The 9217-nt window shown below is 35.1% G+C and overlaps 1 protein-coding gene across 1 annotated transcript in view; it reads right to left on the reverse strand.

Annotated features, from left to right (window-relative positions):
• CLSPN (claspin) overlaps positions 1-4274 on the reverse strand; it is a 144302-nt gene extending 140028 nt beyond the window's left edge. Inside the window, exons 1-2 of the mRNA XM_053707004.1 lie at positions 4205-4274; positions 1662-1797 (exon numbers count right to left, since the gene is read on the reverse strand). Of these exons, the coding sequence (XP_053562979.1) occupies positions 1662-1797; positions 4205-4228 (160 nt within the window). The 5' untranslated portion in view covers positions 4229-4274. The remainder of the gene's footprint in view (positions 1-1661; positions 1798-4204) is intronic.
• Positions 4275-9217: the final 4943 nt, after the last annotated feature.

Here is a 9217-nt window from a genome sequence, read left to right on the forward strand (position 1 = left end):
GGTGAGACACGAAGTGTAGTATCACAATGGCAGATAGAAATCGCTATGAAGCTAGAATCCAAACGGAGGATCAGATGGCTTGTGGTAGGATGTTTCACATTAAATCAGGATAGGAGCTGGAACACAGAAATTTTCAAATAAAACGAAGAAAAAGAACCAAGCAAAAGGTTCTCTTTTACTTACACCGGAGGTTCTTTTTTAGAAACGATATCATCCTCTCAAGGCGTATCCAAGTCTGTGCAATTGGCAGATGAATATATACGCCATCTTAGATAAGGGAATTATTTTCTGGAATACAGACTTTGCATCCGTAGTAAGAAGGATCTGTCCAAAGCCGCTGCTAATACTGAAACACAATTGTGGAAACTGATTCAGCTGCCAATTGCACAGACTGGGATATGCCTTGAGAGGATGATATTGTTTAAAAAAAAAAAAAAAAAAAAAAAAACCTCTGGTGTAAGTAAAAGAGAAAACCTTTTGCTTGGCTCTTTGTCTTCATTTGATTTGAAACTTTCTGTGTTCCAGCTCCTATCCTGATTTGATGTGAAACATCGTACCGCAAGCCATCTGATCTTCCCTTTAGATTCTAGCTTCATAGAGATTTCTATCTGCCATTGTGATACTACACTTGGTGTCTCACCATTGGTTCCTTTTGGGACATTTAGTCAATCTCTTGGTTTTAATTCATTTATTTATAATCAATTTTACTTTGTTTTATGCCTTTTGTCTAAACATAAGTCTGATCAGCGTATTCTATGTAACTTTTTTAATAAATTGTGCTTTTTGCTACTTTTCATACTTGAGAGTTAGCCGTATTTCTTGATTTGCAACATATTGCTATTTGATTTTCTGATTTAAGCTGTTAGCGCTGTGGGTAGAGTCATCTATTACTTAGTAGTAGTTTTCTCATTAGAAACCACATTTTTATTGGAGGTTTGGGATCCTCCTTTATCCCACTGGCTTATCAGGTCTAACCAGCGCAGGTAAGAATACATTTTTGAAACAAAAACCACGTGTAAAGTTTACTATCACTTTAAACTAGCAAAAGCACAGAATTGCACAATTTAACAAATAGATTTAAGGATAATTTTTGCAACAAACATTGAAAATAGTTCATATTGTTATTGGCTTACATTTTAGACAAGGGTCTTTAAAAAGGACACTAAAGTCAAAATTAAATTTTAATGATTCAGATAGAGCATGCAATTTTAAGCAACTTTCTAGTTTACTAATATTAATTTTTCTTCATTCTCTTGGTATCTTTATTTGAAATGAAGGAATGTAAGCTTAGGAGCCAGCCCATTTTTGGTTCAGAACCTGGGTTGTGCTTGCTTATTAGTGGCTAAATGTAGCCAATCAGCAAGCACTAGCCAAGGTGCTGAACCAAAAATGGGCTGCTCCTAAGCTTACATTCCTACTTTAAAAAACAAATAGAGAAGATTAAATTAGAAAGTTGCATGCTCTGAATCATGAAAGAAAATTCAGGTTTAATATCGTTTTAGAGTCAGCCGGGTGGTGCACCCACTAAACAGGCCCTGGAGAGAACACTACTTGGTTGTCACTGTCTCATATACAGTATGTACATGAGCACAGACACCTTAAGAAAAATGCGCTATAGCATTGTAAGATAAGAAAAAAGGTAGTTAAAGAAATAACTATACCTCCATCTTCCAAACCATCCATTCTGTTACTCAAGCCTCCAGGTGAAGTAATTTCGCAGCTACCTTGACCACTATCAGAGTCACTCTCCACACTCTTCTGAGCTTCTGAAACAAACCCTTCTGGCTCCAAATGAAGCTTATTGAAGGATAAAACAAATGTAAAATTTACCAGCGATGCAATGTTCTATCAACAACAAAAAACAGAATTAAAAAGTCCAAAATGTCACAATTTAATAGAAAACTAAAGTGACATACTGCATAGGCATAGCATTACAGTTAGAGCTATCAGAAGGAGAGAAAAAAAAAAGTGCATATGGAAAAATACTCTAATTTTGCTAGAATTTTTTTATGTAGATGCTATATAAGCTCAAAATTTATTCTTTCGCAATGCTTAAAGGGACACTGAACCCAAATTTTTTCTTTTGTAATTCAGAAAGAGCATGCAATTTTAAGCAACTTTCTAATTTACTTCTATTATCATTTTTTCTTTGTTCTCTTGCTATCATTTGAAAAAGGCATCTAAGCTTTTTTTGGTTTCAGGACTCTGGACAGCACTTTTTTACTGGTGGATGAATTTATCCACCAATCAGCAAGGACAACCCAGGTTGTTCACCAAAAATGGGCCGGCATCTAAACTTACATTCTTGCATTTCAAATAAAGATACCAAGAGAATGAAGAACATTTTATAATAGGAGTAAATTAGAAAGTTGCTTAAAATGTCATACTCAATCTGAATCACGAAAGAAATTTTTTGGGTACAGTGTCCCTTTAAAGTAAATATTTTTTTGTCCTGCTTTTAAACGAACTGTGCATTTGTCTGTCCTACAGAAAGGCTGTAGTGTCTCCATCATACTCCTAAGATATGGTAAAATTTATCAGCACCTGCAACAATTTTACACACTGCCTTCTTATCTTACATGTTCATTCACATTTGTTATTAATTGGTCACAAAAAGGAGACCCAGAAAAATAAAACTACCAGTCTGTGTATCCCTCAACAACTCATCACTTGCAATACCATACAAAACTTACAAAAATACTGTGCTAAAATTTTAAAACATTACTAATATGTGCAGATTTGTTAAAATGCATTTTTTATTACATTATAAACTTATATAAAAATGATTAATAGCAATTTAAATATAATACTGTACATGTCTACAAACCTTTAACAAAATTATTGAATACTTTAATTACTGTATTACATTGTAACAGTTAAAGTGATGGTAAAGTTAAACGATAATTAACAATATTTGTAATAAAAAAGAAAATGGGTACTTTCATTCATCAAAATCATTGTAAAAACTAAATTAAATAATTACCCTTTCATGTTATACATTGCACCATTCATCCACCCACAAAGCAGTCTATGTATGTGTTCAATAACAAATCATGCTGAAGCCAATTGTAAAGCGCCCCCTTTGGCATCCAAATTATTAACAACACACCTAGTTTTGACCCCAAAGGGAGCGCGATGCACTTGGCTACAGTACGATTTGTCATTGAACATACAGACACTGCGTTTTGGGGGCGGAGAAATGGCACAGTGTATAACGTGAAAGGATAATTATATAATTAAGCGTTTTAAATTATTTTGATGAATGAAAGTGCAAATTATTTCCTTTATTACAAATATTGGTATTATTGGTTTAACTTTACCATCACTTTAAATCTATAAATTATTATTATTAGTTATTTGTAGAGCGCCAACCAATTCTGCAGCGCTAAATCTAGAGTCTTCTGAATGCATCTTGCTCTAAAAGTATTTACTTTGCTGAATCTTTTGTTGGTGAATATAAAGGGAGAATATGCAGTAATGAGGAATAGAGACACATAGGGGAACCAAGGGAAAGTGCCAATCACAAATGAAAATAAATTATAGACATATAGATATACACACATAAAAATATTATAGTGTGCAGAACCCTTGTGAAAGAAGTTCAGAAAATAAAAAGGGGTCTTGCCCACAATAGCAAAAACATTTGAACATATTCAAACTCCTGGTTTCAACATGAGACTTTTATGGCAACAGAAACCTGACACAAAAGACCATCTGTTGAGAACTATTCAAACCAGAGATAGCCAGCAATCTCAAGGGGGAGACTAAGTTGCAATATTGTATTCAGCTAAATATTTTGTGTAACAAAATCACAAATACCATTTATGGAAGAAAAAAAACACAACCTTCCCATAACTATTTACTAGGTCAATTGCTAAAAACCACATATAAACATAGACCCATATAAAACAATATAAGCACAGAAGTTACGGTGCGTTTCATATAGTGTGGGATGAATGGGTGTGAAAAAGATTAAGAACTTCAGGAGTTTTAAAAAAAAAAAAACACAACTAAAGGTTACCCACCAGAGACAATTAGGATTACACACAGTACATGCAAACTGTATGCAACTTTTGCAAAAACCTTTACAATATATTAGCGCATTTCAGCAGTTATACTTTTAACTCTATGCGCACGGCTCAGGCACACTAAATGACACAAAGAACATATAGCACACTAATAGAATGCAAAACCCTAGGCTCACCGGCTCCTCACACACAACGGCCATAGCGCTCTCTCAATGACAGATCCCGCCAATCCACCCACAGCTCGCCTCGGAATTCCCGCCCTGAAAAGGAGGAGGGGCTACGGTCATCACTGTCCAACTGCGACTGGGTAGAGGATGACGTCACCCAACAAAGGCGTGAAACCTTAGCCTCGCATATGATTTGCCCAATCAACGCCAGCAACATGTTAGTAGTTTGCGTTCCAAGCCTCACTTCCAGGTTGCTGTATCTAGACCATGAAATGACGTTTTCCTGGTGATGTCATGAATTTAATATTCCGGAAACAGATGTTAATGTTGAATTTTTGAATGGTTTGGGGGGGGAAAGTAAATTGCCAGTCACTGTTTTCTGTGGTGTTATTGATATATATTTATTTAATTTAAAATATATGTTTACGTTCATAATTCCATTTTTTTCTGGCCTATTCAAGTTATTAAGAAAATATGTGTGCGTACATATACTAATGTATTTGTTATAATCACTCTGACACACTCAGGAACAGTTTTTTTTACATCAAACCCCGCAGAATAAAGTTTTTTCTAGTCAGTATGTGGGCAATGGGCAACATGTCTCACGTAGCACCTGTGAGTTATTGTATACATTATGTGTATGTAAAGTCTGAGGGCCCTTTCAATTATTATTTTTTTCCATAAAAGGTGCCAACCCTACCGATTCTCTACAGCTCTCCACACTGACAAGGTTATGTAAGAACCCTTGTCAGTACTGTACATTTTAGAAAGTCACTTTTTTAGCGTCAGAGGTGTTTATCCGAGTTCTGGATGTAGAAGAGAGACATTTGCATGTATGATTTCTCTCTATGACAGCAAATTTTTTGATCAATGGCCCTTAGAGTATCTACGTAAGCATTTCTGTGTTAGCCTGTGTGCACAAGTGGGTTTTACTGTATGTGTTTGATATCTGGGAGCAAATGTGAGCGAGTATGGGATTAAACGTAAATTTAAAAAAAGCTGAAGGAGAGAGATTGCTGGTACTTGAAGGGACAATAAACTGCTTAGTACAACTACACTAGCAGGACCACCATGCTATTCATCTTCCTCCTGTGTCTGTGTGTCCTGTGTCATCAAAGTTGTTTTTAATTAGTGAAGCTCTGCATCTTCACTGAGGGCGCCACCATTTTGGAGCTTATATTTGTTATGTGATGTTTAACCCTTTAACAACGTTCCGATGTTGACAAATTGAAATCACACGATCGTGCAAACGATTGCGAGATTTCAATTATGGCATTGGGTCTGGGGGGCGTCCCTATGACGCTAGCCACTCCCTCCAGACTGCGATCAAATCCAGGAAGTGCAGTTGGCTTCAGGACAGCCGTTGGCTAAGACGTTGAATTCCGTCATAACGGCTTTAAAGCCCAGCGCCATTTGACGGAATTACAACGGCATAACGGCAGCAAAAGGTTAAAGTGTGCATAAAATAAAGAAATATAACACTTCCGCTCTCTGTTATGTTAGCTAAAGTGAAGTGCAAGGTACAGCTGTCAAAAAGCCAGTACAATTACATAACTGTAAAAGTGCACAACTTCTGTCAAAGGATGCAACAGTACACGTGCTACAAGAAGGTGGCACCCATTATAAAATGCAGAGCTTTACTAGGTATATTCTGTAATTAGTTAAAATACCAAAACGGCTATGTAAACACTATAAGTAAAAATTAGATCATGTGATCATTGATGTGATCTCGTGATTTCAAGGCTGGGACCGGATCATGGTGGACTGCCTACGCAGCTAGGCATGCCCCCTCAGGCCGATCGTTGCCTTCGTCAAAAGGTGAAACTGCACAACTCCATATATGGTTGGACATTTCATGCCATCCTAATGGTGTTAAAGCCCAGCGCTGTTAGGACGGCATAGAACGTCTTAACAACGTGAAAGGGTTAAAAAGAACTTCAGGTACATGAGGAAAAACAATAGCATGGTGAGTAGTAACCATGCTACTGTAGTTGTACCCAGCTATTTATTATCCCTTTAAAGGGATACTAAGCCCCAAAAAAAAATTGTGGTTCAGACAGAGGTTACAATTTAAAAAAAGCTTCCAATTTCCTTCTATTATCAAATTTGCTTTGTTCCCATGATATTCCTTGTTGAAGAGATACCTAGGTAAAGGCACTTGGAGCACTACATGGCAGGAAATAGTGATGCAATCTAGTGGTCTTGCAAATGGATAACATTCTTGCAAAACTGCTCCAGAAATGGGCTGGCTCACAAGATTTTGTCCCTGCTTTTAAACAAAAGATACCAAGAGAACAAAGAAAAATTCACAATAGAAGTAAATTAGAAAGTTGTTTAAAATTGCTTGCTCTATCTGAATCACAAAAGAAAAAACATGGGTTTCATATCCCTTTAAGTACTAATAATCTGCAAAATTTAAATTAAAGCCAGATTTTGAAAATACATTATGGACTGGAAACAATTCATGAAAGTTATTAATTAACTTTTATGTCTCTTTAAGTTTACAAAGTATCTAAAACCATAGTTGCAATTTGTTTTTTACAAATGCATTTTCAATTTGTCAGTATTGTTAGCAAATAGCAACAGTCTTGTAAATTAGATCTGTAGAAGTAGAGCAAGTTTATTCCAGAATAATAACATGACTTAACCCTACAATATTGCAATAAGTTGTTACTCCATGAGGATGAAAATCTAAAACAGTGTTCACATTTAGGGCTTAAAGATCAATAACTTTCAGCCATGGAGAGAGATCTTGCCAAATCTTGGGGGCGGGGAGTTTAGCATTATTTTGCATTGCAAATGTATCTGTTTCACATCCAGAACCCCATATAGTGAGAAAAACTGCTCTTAAAGGGACATGAAACTCAATTCTTTTTCTTTCATGATTTAGAAAGAGAATGTCATTTTAAACAACTTTCTAATTTACTTCTATTATCTAATTTGCTTTATTCTCTTGATATGACTTGCTGAAAAGCATAGATATACATAGATATGCTCAGTAGCTGCTGATTGGTTGCTGCACATAGAGGCCTTGTGTGATTAACACATGTGCATTGCTATTTCTTCAACAAAGGATATCTAAAGAATTGAGCAAATTAGATAATAGAAGTAAATTGGAAAGTTGTTTAAAATTGCATGCCCTATCTGAATCATGAAAGTTTAATTTTGACTAGACTGTCCCTTTAAGCTAAAATTTGTCTTTGATGGAACCCAACAGTAGATCCATAGATCTATTTTTATATTACAATGACTTATGACAGGGCATGTAATTTAAAATACTAAAATAAGGTTTTACAGCACACTGCAAATTAAAAGTAACAATTCTCAAGGTTACAATTTACATTTTGTAATTTAAGGTTAGCAATAAATAACTCTAGTGTAGCAGTGTTATAAAAGGAGCATGAAAGTTAAAATTACATTATTTCATATATATATATATATATATATATATATATATATATATATATATATATATATATATATATAAAAACTTCCAGTTTACTTATATTATCCAATGTACCTCTTTCTCTTAGTATCCTTTATGAAAATTGAGCTAATTTGAGATTGTATCTAGATAGGTTTTTTTTTCTCTCAAAAAAGTCAGGGGTACAGCCAATGAAATGCGAGTGCATTTTAAAAAGGACATTAAACACCACTTTCTTTTGAGGGGGGAAAAAAAGTTCTTGTCTCACGCTTCCTAGAAGACCAGATGCCAATTCTGTAATCTGCAAATGCTGCAAATCAAATAGCTGGTTTAGGCAATTTGCTCTCTCTAGGGAGTGTAGGACAAAGCACAATTTTTACACTTAAAATGCCATTATAATTTCAAAATTACAAATTAGAATGTACCGGTAATTTTTCATCTATAATGGCCCTTTAAGTTCACTAAAAATATTTTTTCCAATCTTTTAATTTCGATAATATGTTGTTTGTATGAAAACTTTTCTTGTGCATGCAAACAATTGAGCATACACCAATATTCTGTTTGCACAATGTTGATGGCTATTTGAGCATGTGCAAGTGTCAGATCTGCTTGCAATTGGCCTATCGGTGTATTCTTGGCTGGTCACGTGCATAAGAAAAGTTATCCCAAAACTTGAACTAACATTTTAGGAAGATTATTTTGCAAATTTTACAGACATGCTTCTAAAAGAACTTGAGATGCACTGTTCAGGTTGTGTTTTTTATCAGTCTTTTTTTTTTTTCTCTCTTTTGGATTTTAATTCAGTTTTGACCTGTTGTGGCCAAACATTCTGTTTTCTGCCATTTTTTCTTCAAATTCAGCACTAGGCATTTGCTATATATATATATATATATAAAACCACACCCAATATAATTTAAATAGCCTTTCCACTTTTTTTTCCTATCTTGCAATATGTTATTTATGATAAATAAGTCACCTGTGTGCCAGCTATTTTCTTATATATAAATAATATGCCAGTCATAAAAAACATACACATTTAAATTCTTTAACCCTTTCGTGACAGGGTTAAAGTGCCTACATCGGAACAACTGTTCCGATGTAGACAAATTGAAACTACGCGATCGTGCATACGATCGCGAGATTTCAATTATTGGATCGCATCTGGGGGGCGTCCCTACAATCCTAGGAACGCCCTCCAGACCGCGATTAAATCCCTGAAGCACAGAAGGCTTCAGGACAGCCGTTAGTTATGACGTTCCATTCCGTCATAACGGCTTTAAAGCCCAGTCTAATTATGACGGAATGGAACGGCATAACGGCTTTAAAAGGTTAAAGAAATGGATACTGATCACTTATTTTCTTCCCAAGTATGCACAGGTGTGTGTGTGAGGTTATAAGATGGGGCATTGATAGTTTGTGTAAAATCTTAAGCAGGTGTGGAGCGGTTGTCTTGTGTGTTTTTTTTTTATTTTTTAAAGTCTTTATTTTTCTTTCTTTTTTTATTTATTTGTTTGTATAGAAGTCAGAGAAATGGGCAGAAAAACATTTTGTAAAACTGCTGTTAAGAACTTCACAAAAAATGGGTTTGCTGAATGTTT

This window comes from Bombina bombina, chromosome 3 (genome assembly GCF_027579735.1).
Source record: "Bombina bombina isolate aBomBom1 chromosome 3, aBomBom1.pri, whole genome shotgun sequence".
Lineage (NCBI taxonomy): Eukaryota > Metazoa > Chordata > Amphibia > Anura > Bombinatoridae > Bombina > Bombina bombina.